We start from the raw sequence: 26,791 nt of genomic DNA, 5'->3' as shown, positions 1-26,791 counted from the left end.
GGAGTTAAAAGGCTCACCCTTATTTATGTACAACCAAAATGGCCGCCAGTCTACCAGTAGGCCATCTTTGATCAGATCGGAAAATAAAGTGACATGCATGTGTGTGCCATCATGTCCTGTGCTTGTACCAAGTTTGAACAGCATCTGTAAATGCATGTCTGAGAAACGGTTGAGGATGTGTTCAACATCGGGTTTTTTTACAACTAAATGGCCGCCAGTCGGCCATCTTGGATCTGATCTCAAAAAAAAAAAATGACATGCATATGTTTACCATCATGCGTTGTGTTTTTGCCAAGGTCGAATAAAATCGGTCCAGATATGTCCGAGATATTGTTGCGGATGTACACACATGCACACATAAATCAAGACCCAATCCATCAACCCCCATTTCGGACCAAGTCCAACACAAGGGCTAAAAAACAAGAGGCTTTATAACAATCAATGCAATGTAATGTAATAAGTACGGTATAATAACTATGATTATGCTGTAAAATATCAGTCAAAATGACTAACGAGCCAACAAGGATAAACATAACCTGTAAAGACATTCCCAAAAGCTTGGCAGCCCCAGGATGCAACATCCTCGTGTACACTCGCTGTGAGTGGTGGTAATTTCAAGAGATAGCATGCAGATCTGTATGTGTTAGCAGTAAAGGCATTGTAGCTACCGACTCAAACTTGGAGCAAAAATGCACGGCATCGGTCCGTTTGTACTTGTTATGTAATCATGCAATCGGCATTCGATGGGCCAGTCGCACCGACCGCAGTGGCCACCTCACAATGCATTTTGAACCGATTAGCATTAACAAACCACATTGAAGGCATTGAAAGCGGTGAAATTGCATGAGCGGCTTGCTTGGTCATCGATCTCTCGTGGAGCGGATATTTGACTCGCTTCGGTTGCAAATCCAAAAAGTCAAACGAAACAAAAATTTTCTGAGAATGTATGCACATATGGACAGACCAACTTCAGCTATGATAGGCACAGTGTCGACTCGCAGTGCCCCGCACTGATTGCATGGCTTTGCGTTGCCAAACATGGGAGCAAACGTGCTAAAAAAAAAGGAGGAAACAAACAAACCTCCTTGGAAGACACCTTGGTTTTTGGAACCATATCCTCATCAAAACACCTGTTTGCGTCCCGCTTGGCTTTTTGACGTTTTATGGGCACCGTTCCCGAGCAGTCTGCACTCACAGCATCACACCGAGGGACAGAGGAACACAGCGTTAAAATGTTTAGCGATTTGTTCAAATCACGAAACATCGTACATGGGAAACAAAGCACACAAAAGGAAATGTATTCGGGTCCAACTCCACAATCTGCTGGTTATGATGCGCACGCAAGATAGAAGAGATCTTGGGAAATACCATTAACTTTATCTCAAGATTGTAAGATTATTCACAGATGTGTTTGAAAATTTATAACATGTTTGCAGGCTTAATATACATAGAATCCATGTACACTCATTGGCCTATCTTCTGCATATCTCCTGGAAACCCATCGGCACATCTTGTGCACGCACCTCGACACGAGTTGGCCTATTCTCTCTACGTACACCTTCTTTACAGCTGCCTGACTACTTCATGGTCATCTGCCTCTACTCAATCACGTGGCCACAGTAGATGAGGTAGTCCCGAGTCGGTGGAAGGTTTTCGACAGAAGGCCGAAATAGATTTTCAAACGTTCTCTCGGTTGATACAATGAGGTTGCACGATAAAATTAATGAATCATGAAACCGGTTATTCATCTCGCTGTACAAGTCAAGATCAAAACAAAGCTCAACTAACTTGGTTATAACAGAGTAGCTGTTCAGTATGCAGAAACCGAATGGTGTTTCAAGCATACCCATCATGACCGTGGTGATCAATAACCTGTAGACAAAAGCCAGACTGTTGACTTGTTATCAATCTTCACACACGATGAGGTAATTTCAGTGATAAGGATCTGATGATAGAATTAGCTTTAGAATCATAAAACACGTGTAAGTACCACGTATAACGTAAAGAAGTGAGACTGGAATGAGGAAAAGCAGCTGGTGTTGGAGAACGGACAGGATCCACAACTTGGACCAAAAGCTACGCATGGACGTACCACTGACGGGCTCCATAGACTTCTTCGCTCCCCATTGCCTCTTCTCCGATTGGGCAAAAACCTTGAGGCTCAACTCCTTGGGTATGCTGGGTGGGCATGGAATAAGATAAAGTGAGTCATGTCCGAATGCAAGCAAAGCAACCATAACAAATGCAGAACCGAGCTCGAACGGGCCATCAATGGAGCACGCACCTCCGCCAGGCTGAATAGCTTACGTTTTGTCTCCCACTGATAGCCCAAAGCCGGATCTGGACCTGAACCAAAATCTAATTGGCTTGTTCTTGTCACCAAACAAACTCATGCACCGAGCTTTGTCATAACTTGTCACGTTTTGAAATATCATGCTGTACTGTATATCGTTTTTGGCCCCATCTCTCAATGGTGAAGAATCATTTTATGAATTAAAAAACTTCTCGTATCTGGATTTGGATCTTCACCACGATCAAATAAATTCATCCTTGTCAGACGCCCAAACCAGTCCACCAAGTTTGGTGCGAATCTGTCCATAACTTTTCGAGATATCCTGTTCACAGACAAACAGACAAACAGACAGGGGTGAAAACACAGGCTCCGACAACCGTAACGAGAAAGAGCATTCAGAGATTGCAGACCTTTACCAGGACTTCTTTTGTGTGGTGTTCGGTGTATTTTGTGTGCTGGAACGTGTTTGTCTTTGTGTGGTGTGTAGACGATGTATTGACATGGGCTTATGTTCGTACAGCGGACAAACAAACCTTTTCAGTTTTATTGCAGAGATTCACATCCAATTTGAATGTATTTTATCAACGTTATGTACGTATTCTATCGATACATGTATTTTATAGATGAACTCACATTCTTAATAGGACATCCTTTATAGATGTGCTCACATTGCTATAAGTACGTACTTTATAAATAGACGCATGTTCTAATTGAACATACGTTATAGACACTCGATTGAAAACCAAAGCGGTAACGTTTTAACACCGGCTACCACCTTTTTGCGTGGTGGCCGACTTTAGCACATTTTGTGCAGAGACAAACAAACGAAACAACAACGTAGGGACCCAAATGCAATACCCTCTCCTATGACGAGGGTAATAAACAGCTTGAACTTGGAACAGTACAGCCAGAATGCACATGTCGACACGTGTCCCTTATCAGGCACAAAGTCAAACAAGAAAGAGCAATCAACGATTGCAGACCCTCGCCAGGACGTGTAAGGTGTGGTTTTATAGTACATACTTAAATTTAAATTCTACATACTTTATAGAAGTATCGGTTGAAAAAAAATAAGATAACGTGTAGTACTGGCTACCACTAAGTTGCATTTGTGGCCAACATCACCACATACTGTGCGGACAGACAGACAAACAGATCCAACACCCTCTCTGCTGGCGAAGGTATCAAACGCTGTCTGTCCATCTGTCTCTCTCTCAACCCTGATGCACTGTACATTGCCACAGATATTCCGCTCAAACCTGCAGTTCCGTTGGGCATTCACTAACTGGTACATTGTACATTCTCCCTGAAACAAGCGCGTGCGAAACAGGCCCAATCAGAAACAATTCCAACAGACAATGCCATGTTCATATACACTGTAGATTCCAAAACGCATACTTAAACTAGAAGGGCTCTCGGTTGAGCGCATACCTCCGCCAATGTAATGCCTGACCCACGACAACATATCAGCCCAACACATTTTTGAGATATCATGCTATGTATCGTTTTTGGCCCTGTCGATGGTGAAGAATCACTTTAAAAATTAAAAAAAATTCTCATATCTGGATCTGGATTCAGATCTTCACCAAAATCTAACCAATTCGTCCTTGTCACCACCCAACCTGTCCACCAAGTTTCGGCTGAATCGGCCCACAACTTTTTTGAAATATCCTGCTGACAAATAGACAGACAAACAAGCAGACAGGCAAACAGACAGAGGTGAAAACATAACCTCCGTCCACCTTCGGTGGCAGAGGTAATGACGACTTGGATTCTAAGCTTATGGACTCTGAGCTTGTCTCAGGAAAGTGTCCGTGAAACTAATGGCTCGCCAGTAAAAGTCCAACTGTCTAAGAATTGTCCACTCCCTGAAGGTCACCCTGCTTGTTTTCCTGGTCTGGATGAATGACTTATTATGTATGCCCTCATGGCAACTTGACACTGACACATAACCACCAAGAAAAACACGTTAAAAAAATATATATATATATATGGGCAATACCCCTGGGCACTCACCTGGTCGTGGCTGGATAAGATAACCATAGACATGGATGACCCACAAAATATGCAACGGAGAAGAAAGTAAATAACTATGGATTTCTTTTTAATGCCATGAACAAACTTTGATACATACACGGTGATGAACGTTGTGGTAGTTCCATCGAAATCGTATGTGCAGTTTCAAATAAGTTGCAAGCATTTGTGGACGGACGGGCAGACGGACAGACGGGTGGACGGATGACGTGCCATCCTACAAGCTCCACCGGAACTATGTTCCAGGTGAGCTAAAAACTACAATGGCACTCTTTGATGTCCCGGTGTCACCAGATATGCCTTCACCCACGATATTACATCGTGTATGTATATATATATATATATATATATATATATATATACATATATATACATATATATACATATATATACATATATATATATATATACATATATATATACATATATATAGTGTGTGTGTGTGTGTGTGTGTGTGTGTGTGTGTGTGTGTGTGTGTGTGTGTGTGTGTGTGTGTGTGTGTGTGTGTGTGTGTGTGTGTGTGTGTATACATACATATATACTTGTACCAAGTTTGACTTGGATCCCTTCATTTATCGCGGTCATGAAAACCGATCACGCACGGCTAGACGGATCAACCCATAAACAGAATGCCTCTGGGTGACTTCGTGGCGGAGGCATAAAAATAATTTCATTTTTAAAAGATTTAGCACAAGAAAGACAGACATTATGTTTACTCCACAAAAAGTTCCCTTTTAAAACCACAAATAGGAATCTCGCCGATCACCAATGATCCACGCTCATCTTTAGAAAGACACATGAAGTCTTTAATCAAAGGACAACAAGCACACCCTACAAAGACCAGAAAAACAACAGCAACAGCAACAACAACAACAACAACAACAACAACAACAACAACAACAACAACAACAACAACAACAACAACAACAACAACAACAACAACAACAACAACAACAACAACAACAACAACAACAACAACAACAACAACAACAACAACAACAACAACAACAACAACAACAACAGGCATTTAAAGGGTTGCACATGTATTTCAGTTTCCATCTGTTTAGTTTGGCCGAGCTCATATATTTCAATGTTTTTGATGGTTGTGAGAGTTAAACAAATCATTGAACGTTTACATGGCTAGGATAGCAATTTAACAAATGCACAAACATTCCAATGGCTGTGAAGGTGATGAGAATTAAACAAATCACTAATGGGCAGGTGCATGTTAAAGTTGTGAAAATTATTCATATCCCGAGACTGAAATGGCTGTTTAGGGTATTCTGTTCTTGCGTATGGCAGCTTGGCTGCCAGGGGAATTTATAATTTCTTAGAAACGCGGCTGTACCGCTGATGCCTTGCCCCTCTACCAGTGCACTCGTTCTCATTTCACCGATCTCAGAAGGATGACAGGCTGAGTCAACCCCACCTGGTGTTAATTCAGCGGCCAACGGAGCTCGAACTCAGGACCCGAAGATCCCAAGCCAGCCACCCGAACCACCAAGCCAACACCAGGCTTGTTAGGGGTACAGAATTAATTATATTTCAGTTAATCTATCAGTTTAAATTATTTCATGGACTTTAAAAAAGTTTAGTTGTGTTGCACTCTTGGTTTCACTCAGAGCCAAAGCTCTGAGCTATTTATGCCAACCACCACTAAATGGGGGTGCAGCTGGGGCGGCGGAGATTGGATTTGTCCACAAAGAGTGTAGGATATCCTGGCTGCGAAATAAAATTTGACATCAATATTATTCATACCTGTTCTCCCATCATTCCAAAAGTGGATGTTGAGATTTTCAAACGCAGCGTGCGAAGGTGATTATATATACATATTGTTGCAGGCCGGGGGTCGGTGGCGAGAACGACCACTAGGTGGGGAAAGCTTGCGTCGTCTCCCACCAATCTCCCCGGAATTGGAGGCCGTCGCTCGGATAACTCCGCGAGCCGGCGGGTCGACTAACCGACTGTGGATGCCAATATCTAAACCGAGTAGCGTCGGGTCGATTTGTCTACAACCAATTTACCTAATTAACTACGCAATTTCGACTACCGGGGAAACCACGCCCTCGGCACATCTTGGTGGAATCGGGTCACTCTACCGACTGGGGTAGAGTTCCAACTACCGACTCCGGTTCGGGTGCAGCCGAGCGGAATCCTGCCAAAGCCGTGCCGGCAAGGATGAACGGATTATCGGGGATAAAACGCCGCCTAAACTCAGATCCCAACCATGCTGGACCAATTCAAGAAGGGACAGAAACGAACTGGGAACATTTCTACAAACGTTTATTTACAGTACATGAAGACACAAAGCAAGACTTAACACGAATATGCAAGAAGTATTTACAATGATCCAAAAACACTTATTCAGTACTACTTAAAGACTGGCCCACACGCAGACACATGCACAAATGAAAAGAAACCCAGAGTTCTTTAATGGACCCTCGCAGCCGAGGAGAGAGACAAGCTGGGGGTCAGAGTTCGGTTGGGTACCTGGCCGTCGGAGAAAGGGGGTACTCCGTGCTGCGGCACCTGGCAATGGTCGCTGGTTTGGTCTCCAGTCGCACGTGTGGGACTCGAGGTTCGTGGCGGAGCTCGGGTGGTGAGTAGCAGGGTCCACTGAGAGGGGGTCAGGGTCGCTCTTTCCTTCCTTATAGAGGGCCAGCAGAGACACATTGGCCGCCTCGACGACCTTTGTGACAGCAAAAACCCTCCAAGACCCCAAAAAGACCCCTGCCTCAGAGAGTGCTCGGGAATTTTTGGACCTCCCTCAACGGGGAGGGGCCTTGGTGAACACACCTCGCTGTCCACCTTTGATTGGACAGGGTCCCACGGCATACCTTTCCGGGGCGGGGCTTTGGTCCCTGCCGGGAAAGCCCATCCACTCTTCCACGCGGGTTCATACTTGACGAGTAACAGTATCAATGTTGCAAAGGTTGTCGTGAAAGAGTTACAACGTTCGTGGGAGCCGAGAAACCGGAACCGCGAGATCTTGCCTTGGCACGTCAATGTCCGAGAACGCAGCTTGTTTGTCGTGGATCGTGATGGGCCGAGGGGTCGTGCAGATGGGATGGTTGTTCGATGGCTTGTTGGAGGGTTCGTTGGATGTAAAGATTTAATAACCTAACTAAAAAGAAATCGCAACGCACGCCTTTGATTCTCCCACTAGACAAAAGGAAAGGGATCTGACCACACACATACTTAACGACATAACTGACTTTTGGGACATCTGTATGTTGAATGCTTATGGTTTCCAGATCCATAACAATATATTAGATGATATCCCTTCCAAGGAACTTCAACACTGGAAAGAGACCAGTTGGCCCATAAAGCCTGTGCAATGGTTGCCAATCTATGACAGTTTTGTTTTTTCCTTCTGTTTACAATCAAGGCTCATGAAGGAGATAGAACACTGAACGGATCAGGACGCAACAGGACAAAAGGAACAATAGAGATGATGTGAGGAGAGAAACAAAAGAAACAATAGAGGGAGACTTATGGGGTTGGACAGGATGGATACAGAAGGATATGTCTGTCTGTTCTCCGACGCACGCACGCACACACACTTTTTAAAACGTTTGCTATAACTCATTACTTGGCCGTGGTTTGAAACGGCACCTTCCTCAACTCATAGTGGACGCTCTAACTCCAAATGAATTACGTCATCAAATCCACCAAGGATTAACTTTAAGTTTATTATGAACCTCTTTGAAGATTATTACCTCTACCATCGAAGGTGAAGGAGGTTATGTATTCACCCCTTCTCTGTCTGTCTGTCTGTCTGTCTGTCTGTCTGTTTGTGTACAGGATATCTCAAAAAGTTGTGGACGGATCCGGATGAAATTTTGGGGACAGGTTCGGTGTGCGACAAGGACGAACCGATTCGATTTTTTTTTCATGAAGATCCGGATCCGGATCCGACTATTAGAATTTTCAAAGTGATTCTTCACAATTGAGAGATCGGGCCAAAAACGATATATAGCCCGATATCTCAAAAAGTTGTGGACAGAGTCAGATGAAACTTTGGTGGACATGTTTGGTGTGAGACAAGGAAGAATTGATTCAATTTTGGTGAAGATCCGAATCCGGATCTGGATGCGAGAATTATTAACTTTTTAAGGCGATTCTTCACCATTGAGAGATCCTGTATCGCATGACGATATCGTAATGTATAGATAGCATGATATTTCAAAAATGTATTGGGCCCGATATGTTCTCGTGGATGAGGCATTACGCGGTGGAGGTATGCGCTCCACCGAGTGCCCCTCCAGTTATTAAATGTTATTTTTCGGTCACAATGCTAAATAGAGGTTTTTTTTTTTTTACTCAAATGATAGTCTTGCACCGACTGCAACCTTGGTGCAAAGACTTTCAGTCTCGGCTCCTGTTAGTAACATCACCGACATGGTATGTTCAACTTTGTGACAATCCTCAGGTCATGTCTGAACACACTGTTAAACAAACCGATTCCATGGTGTATTCACACGTTTTAAATGTAGCTCATTTTGGTATCATGCATTTCTTCTGTTTGAATGTGAAGCTTTCCCTGCGTGCACAGCTTTTCAAACGCAGCGGCCGCCAGAAACGGAAGACAGCCAAATACAGACACCACAATTCCCATCATATAATAAATTGAGATTTTAAATCAAACCACCAACATACGGCGAAGATGATTGCAATGAAATAAATCACAAAACTTTCAAGTGGCTGTGAAGGTGATGAGAATTAAACACATCGAGCGTGAGCTTGCCAACTCGTGAAGGTCGTCAATTTCCAACTCCGAAGAAGCAAACACACACAGACACATCAAAGCAGATTGCAATTAAATAAATGCATAAACAGGACCATTACTACTAAACCTACCGACCCCTAAAACGGGGAAATGCTTGTTAAACGAGTCGTCGTAGTCGTCGATCGTTATCATGAAATTTAATGTGAAAATAATAATAATAATTTAATCATAATCACATTACACTTTCTTTGCATCGCAAGGGCAGGTGCGATCAGCGTCAGGAATCCCGGTGAGCGATGATGTCGTTTATCAAAGCCATTTTGAGATCCATTTTACATTCACAAGGTGTTTCAGACAATACGAGTGGTTATAAGTGCAGATATATCGTATAATGCATCAGGGATTAAAGATGGTATGGCCCCAGACCGGGCCTGTGACTACACAGTATTCACGTGCGTAGCAGGTCCATCGACCGTGGTTAAACAGGAACATGTGGACAACTTGCATACTCTAAGAAATTCCACGTTTGTAAAGGGCAAGCAGGCCACCCGACGGACACATGCTGAGAGCGGAGCAGCACGGCTGTGTTCCAGATGGCCAAAGAAAGAGAGCGAGAGTGAAATGCCAAATGGGAGTGCCAACCACCCAGAAAGAAGCAGCCAGCACTTTATTCGCCAACTCACACGTGCCCACATACGGTTGCATCAGTATGGTAGAGGGGGAGAGGGGAAATGCTGGGTTGTTAAAAAGTGCAAAAACAAAGCAACAACCTGAATGTAAAACACTTACCACATCAAAACAGACAATAACGAGGAGGGCACTCGGTAGAGCGCATAGCTCCACCACGTAATGCCTGATCCACGAGAACGTATCGGGCCCCAATACATTTTGGAAACATTATTCTATATAATCGTTTTTGGCCCGATCTCTCAATGGTGAAGAATCACGTCAAAAATTAAATAATTATCGCATCCGGATCTGGATTCTGATCTTCACAAAAATTTAATCAGTTCTTCCTTGCGACACACCCAACGTGTCCACCAAGTTTCATCCGAATATGCCTACAACTTTTTGAGGTATCGTGCTCTATATCGTTTTTGGCCCTATCTCTCAATAGTGAAGAATCACTTTAAAAATTCTAGTAGTTTGATCCGGATTCGGATCTTCATGAAAAAAAAAATCTAACCAGTTCATCCTTGTCACACACCGAACCCGTCCACAAAATTTCATCCAGATCCGTCGACAACTTTTTGAGATATCCTGCACACAAACAAACAAATAGACAGGGGCGAAAAACATAACCTCCTTCCACCTTTGGTGGTGAAGGGTCCCATCATGTGCTGCCTTTTTTGGCTGCTGGTTGCATCATTGGTTAGAGGTGCGACTATGCCGCTGATGCAGTGCCTCTATTACCAGTATACTGGTGCTCATTTTGCCGACCTCAGAAGGATGACAGGCTGAGTCAATTCCCTGGTGTTAATTCAGTGGCCAACGGGGTTCGAACTCAGGACGCCAAGATCACAAGCCACCACCCTAACCGTGAAGCCAACACCAGGCTACCGGTGGTGGAGGTAAATACACAATGGTAGATCATCTTCTTATGTTTCTTGCGTATGGCAGCTTGGCTGCCAGGTAGCTACCATTTTTTTTGTTGGGGCACGACTATGCCGCTGATGCTGTGCCCCTATACCAGTACACTGGTACTCATTTCACCAACCTCAGAAGGATAACAGGCTGAGTCAACCCCATCTGGTGTGAATTCAGTGGCCAACAGGGCTCAAAATCAGGACCCCAAGATCCCAAGCAGCCACCCTAACCACTAAGCCAACATCAGGCTATACAATGGTAGATTATCCTTCAATCTCCTCCAAACCTCCTTTCTATTTACCACATACCCTTTGCCGAAGGCATGATGTCCAACAGTACTCAAGGATCGGTTTCACATTAACCTCGCTGTGATGAGGCCTTAAGGAAGAAACCTGATGAATAATTAATCTGCAAATCCATACATAAGTTATACCCATCCCCCCCCCCCCTCTCCCAACAACTTTCAGGTTCAAATAGGGCCATTTCTGATCGGCACTGACTTTTTTATTGAAAGCATAAAATGCCCAACTCAAGGTGTCATTCTCAGGTCAGGGCATGAAGAGTGAACCACGACATGTGGACTGGAAGCACATGCAGATCAAACCAGGAACGGCAGGAAGATCACTACCATCTCTCTCCCTCCCCCCAAATTAGCCAACCGGGTTTTTAACCAACAATCTGCAAATCGCACAGTCATCATTCAATTGCATATTGGATGGGGATTCAATGAAAAAATTCCTTTCGCTGGTTGCATCATTACTGAGGTGCTGTCTTACTGCTGATGCGGTGCTCTTTCGCAGTATGGCAGGAATTAGAAATTTGTTGAGGGGTGTCAGCATTAACTCGCCCACTCTTCACCAAAGACTTCAACATCCACCAGCTAATGCCAGAAGTAAGGCCAGGCTTAACGCTCCCTCTGAGGGAGGGTCCACAACACATCGATGTCTCATCATGCCTGTGGAGCACCAGTTTAAGGGTTCATCGTTGGGCCGATAATTAAACTCAGATCAGACGGCTCAAAAGCAAGTGCACCACATCTGCTCCTCTGCCCCAACCTGTTTGATAGTGACATTCCCTATCAAATTCCCCCTCCAACAACAAACTACTAAACAACATATAGGGCACACAAATACATGCTTCCCTCGACATACCGGATAGCGGAGAATCGCTTGGCTTGTGCTTGAGCCAGAAACTTGCGGTACTTGTTAATCTTATCATCCAGTACTCTGATAACTCCTCCAGGTTTATTCCTCTTCTCTGTGAGATCCCTATCCACAAGGTTGTATTCATCACATTCCTGTCCACACGTTTCATCTCCTGCAACCTCATCCTTCTTGTCTTTGCCATCTTCCAAGGTGCCCATCAACTCTTGGTGTGGAAAAAAACAAGAAAACAAACAATAAGGAAGTCAATCACCTTTACCCCACGTACATTTCAATGCATCATCATCACACGATGAGGTGAGGTGAGATCATCCTTACCGGTAAGCTCTCCCACCGGTTCCAAGGGAAGCAGGTCATCCTCAGCAAACTCCGGGCCCACGTTGATGCCTCCAAAGTCCTGGATCACATGCGCAATCATGTCCGCCGCATCACCCTCCTCGGGCCGCTCCTCGCCATCCGCAACCTCCGACGTGGGTCCCTCGACCTTGCCTTTGGGAGCAGCGTCCCCCGTAACAGACACGTCGTCCGGTTTGGCTGAATGGCTGGTACCCTGGTGTTCAAGTTGGTTACACAAAGCACGTTCAAAAGAGGTGAAAGCGAGGACTTATTCAATCTGTGGATGTGACTAAGCCTTACATCAGAATTCCTCAAGTACTCAAAATCTGGTTAATGGAGCAAAGTAAAACTTGGGTTCGAACAGCATGTCCTTCATTAATCCGTCAAATTTGGAGTAAGCGAAGCAAGGTTAGGATATAGCACAATATGACTCAATCGCTCGATTGCATTGGATGATCTTCTGAGAGTATGACCGCACCTGCTCCTGCGGGGGTGTCGGTGCAGGTGGGGGCTTCACAAAAAAGGGGATCCTTCCACGCTGCCAGTCGTTCAAAAGCATCTTGGACACGTTCTGCTTATCAGGTTCCCCTCCCTGCCACATCAATGACAACGAGTTAGCTTACACCTCACCTGCCACAAGCAGCACAACATTGCGAAAAACCAATCCTTTAAACCCCAGTCCCCATGCAGAGCCATCAATTCCAAAAAAAAATAAAGACCTCTGACCTTTTGGGTGTCATTGGTCTTAGAGAGACTTCATGCAAGGATTTTGCTGCAGGTGAGTAGTTCCACTAAAGAATACGTTTGAAGTTCCACTCATACAGCACAACACAAACACATTGCATCTATTGGTGAAAAAAGCCAAATATTTAAGGAACTCCTAAATGACACCGAGTGATCTTCACTGATGGAAACAAGCATTTGTTGACAATTCAAGGATCGTATCACATTGCCCGACTCGATTAATCATGCCTGTATCTCCCGCGTGTGAGCTTACAAGGATGTTCAGACAGGATGAGATAATTTGGTCTATTTATTCAAAGTACACCTCGCTCTATGGACTCAAGCCTGTTTGCCATGTCTCAGACAGTATTCCGCAACCACAAAAGAATCCTAGAACAAGAAAAAGAGCAATCAGAGATTGCAGACACTCACCAGGACTTGTTTTGTGTCGTGCTTGTGTAGTTATGTGTGGTGTATTTTATGTGGTATTTGTGTACTGGTGTGTTACGTAATTAATGAGACGTAATCGTAATTGCCACTTTATAACTGCTGGCAGTGATGACCGGGTACCAAGACGTCCCGGTTTGATCGGACATATGACCCTGACCCATGACATTTTTTTATGATTATTAAATTGAATTTAGAATGGGATTAAAATAAATTCAATTCAAATCAAATGGAAGACCAAATAGGTACAAGTGCTGCATTGGAGAAATCAGAAGGAACCCAAACAAGCAAAAAGAAAAGATGAAGTCATCAGGAGGAACCTGGATAGGATTCTCATTTCAGCGGCTACTCCTCTACCCTCAAACCCATCCAGGCACAGCCAAGTGAGCCTTATTCAAAAAAGAACAAAAAAAACCTACATCACAAAATTAAATAATTCTGGGTGCCAGACCATGCGTCCGATCAAGTTGAAATTTAAAATATGTATTCCCCATTACTACTACCAGTAGATCACAGCTGTGAAGTTTCACGTCAATCAATTAAGTGGTTCCAGAGAAAACATTATTTAATATTTTCTTAAATTTTCTTGAAAATCTTGAAAATCACATTGTATGATTTTAAAATAATTAATTTGCATTTTATTGCATGAAATAAGTATTTGATACATCAGAAAAACTGAATTTAATATTTGGTACAGAAACCTTTGTTTGCAATTACAGAGATCAGACCTTTCCTGTAGTTCTTAACCAGGTTTGCACAGACTGCAGCAGGGATTTTGTCCCACTCCTCCATACAGATCTTCTCCAGATCCTTCAGGTTTCGGGGCTGTCGCTGGGCAACACAGACTTTCAGCTCTCTCCAAAGATTTTCTATTGGGTTCAGATCTGGAGACTGGCTAGGCCACTCCAGGACCTTGAAATGCTTCTTACGGAGCCACTCCTTAGTTGCCCTGGCTGTGTGTTTCGAGTCGTTGTCATGCTGGAAGACCCAGCCACGCCCCATCTTCAATGCTCTTGTTGAGGGAAGGAGGTTGTTGGCCATGATCTCGTGATACATGGCCCCATCCATCCTCCCCTCAATACGGTGCAGTCGTCCTGTCCTCTTTGCAGAAGAGCATCCCCAAATAATGATGTTTCCACCTCCATGCTTCACGGTTGGGATGGTGTTCTTGGGGTTGTACTCATCCTTCTTCTTCCTCCAAACACGGCGAGTGGAGTTCAAACCAAAAAGCTCTATTTTGGTCTCATCAGACCACATGACCTTCTCCTATTCTTCCTCTGGATCATCCAGATGATCATTGGCAAACTTCAGACAGGCCTGGACATGCGCTGGCTTGAACAGAGGGACCTTGCGTGCGCTGCAGGATTTTAATCCATGACGGCGTAGTGTGCTACTGATGGTTTATTTTGATTCTGTGGTCCCAGCTCTCTTCAGGTCATTGAGCTGGTCCTGCCGTGTAGTTCTGGGCTGATCCCTCACCTTTCTCATGATCATTGAGGCTCCACGAGGTGACATCTTGCATGGAGCCCCAGACCGAGGGAGATTGTTATCTTGAACTTCTTTCATTTTCTAATAATTGCGCCAACAGTTGTTGCCTTCTCACCAAGCTGCTTGCCTATTGTCCTGTCGCCCATCCCAGCCTTGTGCAAGTCTACAATTTTGTTCCTGATGTCCTTAAACAGCTCTCTGGTCTTGTCCATTGTGGAGAGTTTGGAGTCTGATTGATTGAATGTGGACAGCTGTCTTTTATGCAGATAACGAGTTCAAACAGGTGCAGTTAATACAGGTAATTCAAACAGGTGCAGTTAATACAGGTAATGAGTGGAGAATGGGAGGGTTTTTAAAGCCAAAACTATCAGGTCTGTGAGAGCCGGAATTCTTACTGGTTGGTAGGTGATCAAATACTTATTTCAGGCAATAAAATGCAAATTAATTATTTTAAAATCATACAATGTGATTTTCAGGATTTTTGTTTTGGATTCCGACTTTCACAGTTGAAGTGTACCGATGATAAAAATTACAAACCTCTACGTGCTTTGTAAGTGGTAAAACCTGCAAAATCGGCAGTGTATCAAATACTTGTTCTCCCCACTGTGTATGTATGTATGTTATATATATATATATATATATATATATATATATATATATATATATATATATATATATATATATATATATATATATATATATATATATATATATATGGCTGCCAAATCACGTGACTGATGATGTCATCAAATAAAATTTTGTTGACCAATTTATCCAGAGATGACCCTCAAAAATTTTCATACTGATCGGATGTAGCGTTCTACATATGCAATTGTGACGTCATAACGAAGGCACCTATGACGTCATTAAAAAAATCACTCATTCCCCATGAAGAGTACTTGCTATGTGACAAGTTTCAATTTTTTTCCTTGGTGCAGTTTCAGAGAGGTACAAAGTTTTTCCATTTTTCCAACATGGCTGCCACACCGTGTGACCTACGACATCAAAATTATTCAAACATTCTCCATAGTAGTCGCACCAATGGTGAAAATTTCGTCTCAATCCGACAAGCAGTTGTGAAGATAAACACCAAAGTTCTGTGCGGACAAACAAGCGGCCCCAAATGCAATACCTCTCCTTCAGTGAGGGTAATTATGGATTAGCTGGACAAACAATATCGCTCAGAATCAACTTTCACCTCTCAAAGAGAAACCAAACTTTGTCTAAAAACTGGCCCTCCATCAGCATGAAGTCGAGGTCACAGTGGTGTCACAGTCTGTGCAGAGCCCAGAGGTAGCAAAGCACAACAAAAGTCACACCTTTGATTAAAAACCATAACCGTTTCACCCCTCAACCTCATCCACAAGGCATTGTCCCTTGAGGCATAAGCTCGAGTGTATCAAATATGCCAAAGTTAAAAAGGGACACCTGGGCAGTGTGACGGGAAGGTTCACAAGACACAGAAGTAAAAGGATGTGACAGGTTCGAGTGGAGATGGTCAGCAAACACATAGGATGCACGGCACAGGGTCTGCTCACAACAGTCTCACCTTGAGTAGCTTGCCTGTACGTGCAGCCATCTTTTCAAGGAAGTCCTCAGCACTGTCCCAGGAATCGATATGATAAAGCCGCTGCACATATTCGGGCCTGACCCGATCTAATACAGCAGGAATGTAATCCTCAGGGGTTTTGACCTTTTCCACTTGCACCTGCACAAAAAACCCCCAGCATGCTCACAGGCTCAAAAAGCAATTTTACAAAAACACATCCTGATGAAGGGTTTTCCTGAATGCTGTCGCAATGAGAAATATATCATTCCTACATTCTGGACGTATGTAACAAGCCGATTAGAAATGATGACATTCAAACATTTCTCGAACTCTCCTTCACCACCGGCAGGAAGTACACGAAACAAGCTCAACTCGGACTCAAACCGCGCTCATAAATAACGAAAAGGGTGAACACAGATTCAAACTCACCACTCCCTTCAAGATTATTTCCGTGTCTGTGTCACCAGATGGGTAGACAACTCCGGGGCAGTCGATGAGAAAAATGCGTCTCATAAGAGTGATGTACTGCCAAACCTGCATGCAAAAGCAAAAATATTGGAAAAGTCTGCAAAGCCGTCACTGCACCCAATCTCCCCCCCCACCCCCACCCAAAAATGCTTTCACCATCAACCGCAAGAATGCTGTTCATCATTGAGTGATAAACTGTGATTTACTTTGAACTCGACTGGTTGACAACTTTGCGACTCATGGAGATGTCTCAATTTTGAATGGTAGGCTCGGCATACACTATTCATGGAGTCTGGTCAGTGTTGCACCTTACACACCTTTTGTTTATATTACCCCCCTCCCACCCCCCTTGCACACCTACCCCTTTCCTCCCAATCACCAGACTTTTGTCCCACTTGTGGCTTTAAGATCTCATTTTCATCACCTTTTCTGACCAAAAATCAAGACAAACCAAGTGATGTTCCATATCAAAAGTAATGGGTTATTTGGAACAACCTTTTTTGGGGGGTGGGGGGGGGAAGTCGAGGTCCCTTACCTTTTTGATGGTATGAGAAATAGATCTGTGTAATATGAAAGCTAAATATTCAACAATTTTTGTAATATCGCATGCAGGAAAGTACATGGACAGATTATCGGTCAGTCGGGACTCATTTTAATATCCCGTCTCAGTCCTTGTCGGAGGGGCGGAGGTCAAAGAATGCTGACCCGAAGGGTAAAAGCTACACTTTGAAATATAAATAATTCAGAACAGAATTGAGGAAAAAAATTTTTTGCCTCCAACGGATGAATCCAAATGTTCCCTCGTCCATGAGATAAGAGTACAGATCGAGTCGCAAGCATTTCCCTTTAAACTGTGATCATGGAAAGCATAATGTGACATGCTTGCTGAGAGTTTCCTTACTGGTGCTGTGATCCTTAACATTCAAGTTCTGGGCTGGGTGGAAAGAGACCACCGATGAAAGAAATACCTTTGTCTCGCCAGCAATAGGAGCCACTTTGCAGACCTTCTTTGAGCGCAGGGTGTTGATAATGGAACTTTTACCCACATTAGGATAGCCGATGAAACCCACACTGATCTGTTTCTTGTCGATATGAAGCTGGAGAGAAAACACAATGAGCGCACGTGTGCTTGTAAGGACATGCCTTGCAAGAGAGCATTGTTAAAATGTGAACCACAAGGCAAACATTTGAAAAACAAACAAAAAAGAGTGAGTCTCATATTAGGAATCCAATGGCCGCTCGGTTTGTCTCTATTGCTGCCATAAGACCTCACGTGAAGTTGCAGCGTTTTCAGCGTGAGGACGTAAAACACCCGCCAGCCAAGCTAATCCTGGAAAAAGTTCCGAAGTGCCTGGATACGACATTTTGCTCGGCACATTGTTGGCGCATCTCTTGCCCGTTCCGGGAATACGACTTCTCTTCGTGTGCCTGCTTTTTGTTTTTAATCCAGCTGAATGCTATATTTGTACCATTCTGTTACAAACAGAACCAATTCAAAATAAAGGCCAACAAGCGGCTGGGCTCTACCTTCAAAACCCTTCATGTATTAGAGTTTGACAGCACCAATGTACCTTTTGTTACAGTGACCACAACCACATACTTTATCAGAGGTCAAGGATAACAGAAGCAGGATGCGAGTTCAAAACAAGGAGGATGTAATGGTCTCTGTCAGCAAGTGGCCATTCCTCCAAAGGATGTCATGAGCACAAATCACATAATCATGTTTTTGGTTAACTTGTATCCTCATGCATGCTAACAAATCATGGCCAATCTCCTGTGGGGAGAGAGTCAAAAGGTTGCTGAGGTTTAAGCTCATCGCTGCATGAAGCGACATGCAAGATCTCCCAGAGAACCTATCATGCGATGCTTCGACTTCCAGCGGGTAGAAACACTCGCTGTACAAGGATGGCAATGAAAGAAAAAGATTACAAATCAAGTCGGAAGCATTGCCGACCTGGACAAACCTACTGGCCTTGCCTCATCTCTGCATTTAGTGGAGCCAAGGTAATGAACAAGCTTTGACTGCATTATGTGTTTGGACAGACCAAGATCGACTCAAGGAAAAATAGAGTGGTACTCGGTCGTGCTATATATCGTTTTTGGCCCAATCTTTCAATGGTGAAAAATCACTAATTTTTTTTTATAATTTCCAGATCTTCACCAAAATCGAATCAATTCATCCTGGTCACACACCTAACCAGTCCACCAAGTTTCATCGGAATCCGTCCCTAACCGTTTGAGATATCCTGCTCAAAGACAAACAAACAAGAAAACGTCGTGCAGAGCACAATACTTGCAAAATCCGGAAAGCAAATTTGACCTCAAAAATAATTGGTGGTTGAATTAAATGACCAAATCTGCAAATACTCTTCAAATTTCTTGCCAAACGGATGAAAATTGAGGATTTTAGAAATTTGACAAATTTGTTGACCTTTGGCCTATGTTGGCCTTTTGACATCAAAAACAATATGCTTCTTGCTCATGACAAACTCTACCATGTGGTGAAGTTTCATGAAGATCGGTTTAAAATTCTGACCTGGAGGCGACTGACTGACAGAGAGACAGACAGACAGACAGAATAATAAAATCGACTGACCAATATACTTGCAAAATCGAATAAGAAAGATGTCCTGCAAAGCAAAGCACAATACTTACGAAATCCAAATAAACAATATGCTTCTAGGTTTTTGATTGGTGAACCAATTCAGTCACCCAATATCCAAATTCTGTTCAACCGAGCAGAGTACCCACCCTCCAGGTGGCTGGAAATCGCACATTACTTGCTGAAAAAAGTATGGTCTGTATATTGCAAGAAGACTCGATAGATATTTGTGAGGTGTGCATCTAACGGATCTACAGGTCTAAATGGTCTAAGGGGTGTAAAGGTCTCAAGTGTTTAAGTGTTTCAAATGGTCTATAGGGCTCTTTAAGGGTATGAAGAAGTCTAAAGATCTAAGCGGTATTTTCCAATAGCAGTTAGTGTCTAAAGAGGTCTAAGGGATCAATGTATCTAAAGAGGGTCTAAAAGGTGTAAGGGTCTAAAGGTCATTAGGAGATGAAGGGATCTAAAGGGTCTTCAAAGGTCTAAAGTCTCAAGGGTCTAAGGGGGTCTTGAAAGGTCAAACGGGTCTAAAAGATATGTGGTCTATAGGTCGAAGCCCAAAGGGGTCGAAAGTGTTTGAATCGTCTAAAGTATCTAAAGAGGGTCTAATTTTCTTAAAGGTCCAAGCCATCTAAAATGCGTAAAGGTCTTCAGGAGTCTAAAAGGGGTCAAAGTGGTCTGAAGGCATTAAAAAGTGGTCTAAAAAGGGTCATAAAAGGTTCAAAAGGCACATTCCAATATTCCATTTTTAATAGACATAGTTATGGTCCAATAATACAATTCAACAGAGACATAGTCAGGGTTCAACTCACATGCAAACAGTACATAATTAATATACATGCTTGTAATTAATAGATAAGGGTCAACCAAGGCTTCATCTCGACAAAGGTTCACACAATCCACCCATGTTTTTCAGTTTTATATACTGTACTACCATCATCTGAGTGGGTCTAGTTTGTGCATAACTTGCTGAAAAAGTCGTCTGTGTTTTGCATAGTGTACGTCTAAAGGTCAAAAGAGTACGTTCCATTAATAGTTAAGGTCTGAAGGGTCAAAAGGGTCTACTAAGGTCTAAGTGGTCTAAAGCTCGAAATGGTCAAGGGTCCAAGCTGTCTAATATGTTTGAAGAGTGTAAGGGGTCTAACTGGTGTTAAGGTCTAAGGGGTATGGGGTCTGGAGGTTCTAGGGGTCTGTGGGACATGGACATCTATCTGCTATTGGCATGCTTGAGACAGGAATGCCACAAAAAGTTGTGACGAGGCATTTTGCTGTTCATGTGAACACCATAGTCATTCTGGAGACGTTATCAACAAACTGGCAACATCTAAGACTGCCCACGTTCTGGGTGACCACATGTGACGTCATGTCAGCAGGATAACCATATCCAGTTGGTGCACCTTAGGAATTGGTTTCAGACAGCAAGTTTGACAGCTCGCAGCATTCCCTGGCTTGCAACTAAGCAGTACCAGAACTGTCAGCAATCAGTTACACGAGCACAACACCTGAAGACGATGACCAGCAGTACGTCCGATTTTGTTGCCACATCATCGGCATGTGCACCTCACTTGGTGTAGACAATGTCTGAGGTTCAGTAGACAAGATTAGGCTGCTATCTTCTTTGGAGGCGAGTCGAGGTTGCATCTTGACAGGAGTGATGGCCATTGTCACGTTTATCGACGGGAAGGGGAATGTTACGTTGGTGCATGTGTTGTGCAATATTTGTCATTTGGCGGTGGAAGCGTGATGGTGTGGGGAGGCGTCACCGCCCATCACAGAACCCAGCTGGAGGTCGTTAATGACAATTTACAGGTATTCGGTACCTTGATGAAGTCCCTCATGTCCTCACGTTCCTGCAGGTTCATGGACGTCACATCACACTTCAACAGGATGACGCACACACTCACATTGCACGAACGGTCACCGACTTGATCGCACAACAAAACATTCCCACACTTTCCTGGCCAGCTGTTTCACCTGATCTTTCTCCCATAGACCATGTGTGGGAGTAAATGCAATGACGATTGCGCAGTCTTCAAAAACAGCCGGTGATGTTGGCCCAACTGCGGCAGGCCATGGTACAGATCTGGAATGACATCCCTCAAGTCTTCATCAACCAGCTTGTGTCCTCAATGAGATGCCGTTGCCAAGCATGTGTCAACGTAAATGGTGGTCATACCAGATACTGAGCTGTTAACTGACTTTTGACCACACCCTGCTTCAAGCCTCTGGAGAAATTTCTTGCACACACGTTGACACTCATGTCGATTTCATGTTTATCAAACACTAAATATTGATATGACCAAACAACGTGGTCTTTGGTTTCATTTCTCATTTCACCTCAGTGCAAATGATGCACAGGAACATTTTTAGTGTATATACTGTATGGATATATTATGTGTTGACCTTGGGGCACCCCAGCGAATGAACCGGTAACCCGGAGGGCGTCATGACAAACTAAATAAAGGCACTGATGTGCCCTTAGTGTTGTTCTAATGGTGAAATCAACATATGACAAGAGACAGAAGGGTAACTTTAGAAGGAATATTTATTAATCCCGACTGCCTTAAGCACAACTATACTCATTTAATTTGGAGATTCTTAGGAATGTCATGAAGTGCGATGTTTGATAAGTCCAATGTCACAGACAACAATGGAGCTACAAGTTAACTCACGACTCTCGATGTGGCACCTTGGCTCAAGTAAGCAGTTTGTACAGTAAACCCCAAGTGGGTTATAAATGGGTGAAAGGGCGGCGGTGAGCATGCTTGAAAGGATCTTGTCTGGAGGGTGTGCAAAAGATGAAGCAAATTCAACAGTCATGTTTTACAAGTGCTCAAAAGGTGAAATCCTCGCATCACCGAAGCATGTAGAAGAACCTGATTCCACAGGTAAAGCTGTATCATAGATTAATGAAGACGGGAACTCCAAGCTGTAAATGACATTGTGCTACTTGAAGGATAGGAGAGGTTAGAGGGACGAATAAGCTCCGAGCGCAGGCACCAGTCAACCAGCAGAGTGCCTTCTCAAAAATGGCGCGTTAATCACCCGAAACAGTGGCAATGAAGGTATTCAAGCTTTGAAATAATCACCAGGATAATGGCAGTGCAATGTCCAACAGGTAGATGTCATGAGTAGAGGGAGTTCAGAGAAGAATACCTCACAGGGTATGATATAAGAAGAGAAGCTGAACATCCACAGACCAACGCACAGTGGGTTAAAGTTGATCCGTCGTGGTTAGAGAATAGGTGAGTCGCTGAACCTTTGCATGTTCACATACAGAAGACCCCCGATTCCTTCTTCACCGGGTAATCAGTTTTAAAATGATATGCACTGCTTGAAACATAATGTGGCTGCTAAAGAGAACGTGTCCATGCAATTCTTTCCTGTTAGTCCTTCTAGCCTAATTCCTTTCCGTGCCTTTTTATTCCTTGTGTTGTTGGTTGTTGTTATTGTTGTTGTGATGTAACAGGGAATTCAACAACTAATATAACCTTCATCAAAGTACAATTAAATGAATATACTGGTCTGTAACAATATATATATATATATATATATATATATATATATATATATATATATATATATATATATCAAGTGAACCGGATGAAAATTGATGATGACATTTTTACCTTTCGACCTCAAAAACAATATGCTTCTCGCTTGTGACTACCTCTACAGGATGGTTAAGTTTCATGAATATCAGAGTAAAAATGTGACCTGTAGGCGATTGACATACAGACAGAGACAGACAGTGTCAAAGTAACAGACCAGACCAACCAATATACTTGCAAGTCTTCAATTTTGCAAGTATCAGACAGACAGACAAACAAACAAACAAGAGTGAAAACATAACTTCCGTCCACCTTTGGTGGCAGAGGTAATGAAGGGTAAAACTTTCAATCTGTCTTCTTCATATTTCAATGCAATTGAGTATTGTTAACAAAATTCATTACACCAAGCCTGTATGAAGCGTTCGAGTACGTGACAGTCACACTTTCCTATTTGGTGAACACTTCCCTTCGAGTACATGACAGAATCAAGCAAGTCGCTTTGACGTTCCACACGCGCTGCAAACTTTTTCACACTCTTAAATTTCCCTTACTGTATCGTAATTCAATGTAAATAAATTACCCGCAAGTACCGATTGACCGTGAACACCCAAGTGAAAGTAGTGGTGGGAGAGTCAAGGGGAAATTTTTAATCACTCCTGCCTGCTTTGGAGACAAAGATGCATGGGTCAAGGTGTGCCTTCATTATCCAACACTGTTGCCTTCCAGTAAACAGCATGCGCTGCGAATCTCGGGTGGTTAAGTACAATCACAATGTGGATGAAACACAAATGTTCCACGGTAACCTTTGTCGCATCAAGAGAGAAGCACAGCTTGTGAGGGATAGCAGATTTGACTAGGCCTACAACAAGACGTCTTGTCTGAGAAAAAAAATAAAATCAAAAAATAAAGTGGAGATGAGATATTTAAATAAATAAATAAATAAAGTTGCATCACACATTCTGATCGGAGTTTTATTTCAGCGGTGCTTTGACTTCTGGCAACCATGTGGTACGTTTGGCTGCCAACAAAACCGGCACTCGAAAGGAGAGCTGGGCAAGCGACCATATGCCTGTTCATGTGAAATTTAGCGACAATTGTGACCGTGAATCATCTGCCGAAAGAATGAATGGGGTTGTGCAGTCATGCGGTGCAGACTAAAATTACGGTCAGATGGCTCTCTCGCTGGAGTTAATTGCGTGAGCTCCTTAAACAAAACCTGAAGTCGAGAAGTTGGTTTTTGATTCACCCAATTTTGATTTCCCTTCATTAAAAACTCCCTCGCATTTCGCTGGAGATAGGATAATAACCTGACAAAGATCTCGTTAGATCCCATGAGGCACTTTAGGAGATTATTGTAAAAGGGTGTGCCATGACCATTCAGCCATGTGATCAGGTGACAAACAAAATCTGCAGCCGTAGAGGACGTCTTTGGGGGGATGGTAGTATAGGGGGAGGTGAGGTTGAATTTGCATGCTTGGCCTTTCCTCACCTTTCCAAACTGCCGCAGAAGCTGTATTAAAGCACCCTTGCCAAAGGGATGCGTGATGCTGGCGTGGAAAGCTAGGCTCGGATGCTCTGCCGACAAGATGGCGACCCAACGTTTCTGGAACAAAAAATAAAATAAAATAAAATAAAATAAAATAAAAAAACTTGATTGAAATGCAAGTCGAATAACGAAAAGAGCCAAAATGGCCCCTTGAAGGTGGATAGGTTTAAAGGGTGAAGAGAGAAGGGCATTGGCATTAAAGATCAAGCGCACGTACCGTGACCCAAGTGGGGACAAGGTCGCACTTGTTGATAACAAAGATGAGGTGCTTCCAGGGTTTCTCACTGCGCAGAAAGTTCTCGATATATGGAGAGCGCGTCCCCTGAGGATCTCGTGCATCGAGTACTTGGAGCACAATGTCAGAGGAATCAATAACCTGAGAATAATGGTCACAAAGCAGAGCTAGCAGTAGCAGGAAACGTGATTCACAAATGGAAGAGCAAAACCATTGTTACTTAGACATAATGAAACATGTGTGTTGGAACCCCATTGACCCGAGATTTGGTACAGACCCAGTTTTGAGGATTTTCACTTTCTGATTTTTTCTTTTTTTTTTTTTAACGACCAATAATTTCCTGCTCAAGTAACCTCAAATGCACTTCCACAAAAAAAAACACCCCATCTGAAACGGATTACATCCTAACTGGCAACCTCCAAGACACTCGTATACATTAAATAAACTGGCCCCCTACAAAACCACTCATAGAAAAATAAATAAACTGGGCCCTCTCCAAAGCACTCATATTAATCATTAAACCAGGCCTCATCCGAAATGGCAAACTCTAGGCACTCGTACACTGATGAGCCAAAACATTAGGACCACCTGCCGAATATGCTGTTGGTCCTCCGTGTGCTGCCAAAACAGCGCCGACCCACCGAGGCATGGACTCAGCAAGACCCCTGAAGGTGTTCTATGGTATCTGGCAACAAAACATTAGCAGCAGATCCTTCAAGTCCTGTAAGTTGCGAGGTGGAGCCGCCGTGGATCGGACTTGTCGGTCCAGCATTTCCCACAGATCCTCAATCGGATTGAGATCTGAAGAATTTTGAGGCCAGGGTAACACCGTGAACACTTCATCATGTTCCTCAAACCATTCCCGAACAATGTGTGCAGTGTGGCAGGGCGCATTATCCTTGTGAAAGAGGCCACTGCCATCAGGGAATACCATTGCCATGAAGGGGTGAACCTGGTCTGCAACGATGTTTAGGTAGGTGACACGTGTCAAATTGACGTCCACATGAATGGCCAGACTCAGGGTTTCCCAGAGCATCACACTCCCTCCACTGGCTTGTCGTCTTCCCACAGTGCATCCTGGTGCCATCACTTCCTCAGGTAAACTGCGCACACGTACATGGCCATCCACGTGATCTAAAATAAAACGGGACTCATCGGACCAGGCGACCTTCTTCCACTGCTCCAAGGTCCAGTTCCGACGTTCGTGTGCCCATTGTAGGCGCTTTCAACGGTGGACAGGGGTCATCATGGGCATTCTAACCGGTCTGCGGCAACGCAGCCCCATACGTAGCAGGGTGTGATGCACTGTGGATTGTGACACATTCCTCCCGTGACCACCATTAAAATTTTCTGTGACTTGTGCCACAATAGACCTGTCGGTTCAGACCAGACGGGATAGCTTCGTTGCCCTCGCGCATCGATGAGCCTTGGGCGCCCAACACCCTGTCGCCGGTTTGTACTTTGTCCCTCCTCGGACCACTGTCGGTAGGTACTCACCACTGCTGACCAGGAGCACCCCACAAGCCTTGCCATTTCCGAGATGCTCTGACCCAGTCGACTGGCCATAACAATTTGGCCTTTGTCAAAGTCGCTCAGGTCTTTACTCCTGCCCATTTCTCCTGCAAGCAACACATCAACTTCAAGAACTGACTGTTCACTTGCTGCCTAATATTGTTGCGAATCTGGAAGCCATGAACACACAACAGCCAGGTCCTATAGATCAGTTATATCGGTAAGTACGCGTTTCTAGTTAGGGTTCCGTCCCTTGTCTAATGGGAATTAATGTACGTGCGCTGTGGATTTTTTTCCATCCTTTACTTACAACTACAACAACACCTTCGCTCCATCCTGACGCCATAACGCTCGCGGCATTATTCGCGCGCTCGCCAGCAAGCGCGCGTGTGGGCAGAGTCTAACATAGGCATGGCGTCCCTCTTTGGCCAATCGGCAAGGAGCGGGCGTCTCACCCGCCCCGTTTCCGACTCAACACCATCGCCATTACGCACGTAGCCAGAGGTGAGGAGGTGGGCGGAGCTACAA

At 43.8% G+C, this 26,791-nt stretch overlaps 1 protein-coding gene across 1 annotated transcript in view; it reads right to left on the bottom strand.

Moving 5' to 3' along the window:
- Positions 1-26,791, bottom strand: part of GNL2 (G protein nucleolar 2) — a 58,021-nt gene that overhangs the window by 6,194 nt on the left and 25,036 nt on the right. Inside the window, exons 7-16 of the mRNA XM_085898617.1 lie at positions 24,734-24,892; positions 24,460-24,573; positions 17,786-17,914; positions 16,779-16,883; positions 16,350-16,508; positions 12,621-12,734; positions 12,125-12,356; positions 11,795-12,011; positions 2,093-2,178; positions 1,082-1,185 (exon numbers count right to left, since the gene is read on the bottom strand). Of these exons, the coding sequence (XP_085754743.1) occupies positions 1,082-1,185; positions 2,093-2,178; positions 11,795-12,011; positions 12,125-12,356; positions 12,621-12,734; positions 16,350-16,508; positions 16,779-16,883; positions 17,786-17,914; positions 24,460-24,573; positions 24,734-24,892 (1,419 nt within the window). The remainder of the gene's footprint in view (positions 1-1,081; positions 1,186-2,092; positions 2,179-11,794; positions 12,012-12,124; positions 12,357-12,620; positions 12,735-16,349; positions 16,509-16,778; positions 16,884-17,785; positions 17,915-24,459; positions 24,574-24,733; positions 24,893-26,791) is intronic.

The sequence above is a fragment of the Eptatretus burgeri genome, chromosome 1 (genome assembly GCF_056783735.1).
Source record: "Eptatretus burgeri isolate ZD-2024b chromosome 1, Ebu_testis_v1, whole genome shotgun sequence".
NCBI classification, from domain to species: Eukaryota; Metazoa; Chordata; class Myxini; order Myxiniformes; family Myxinidae; genus Eptatretus; species Eptatretus burgeri.
This window is presented reverse-complemented; position numbering and strand designations above follow the sequence as displayed.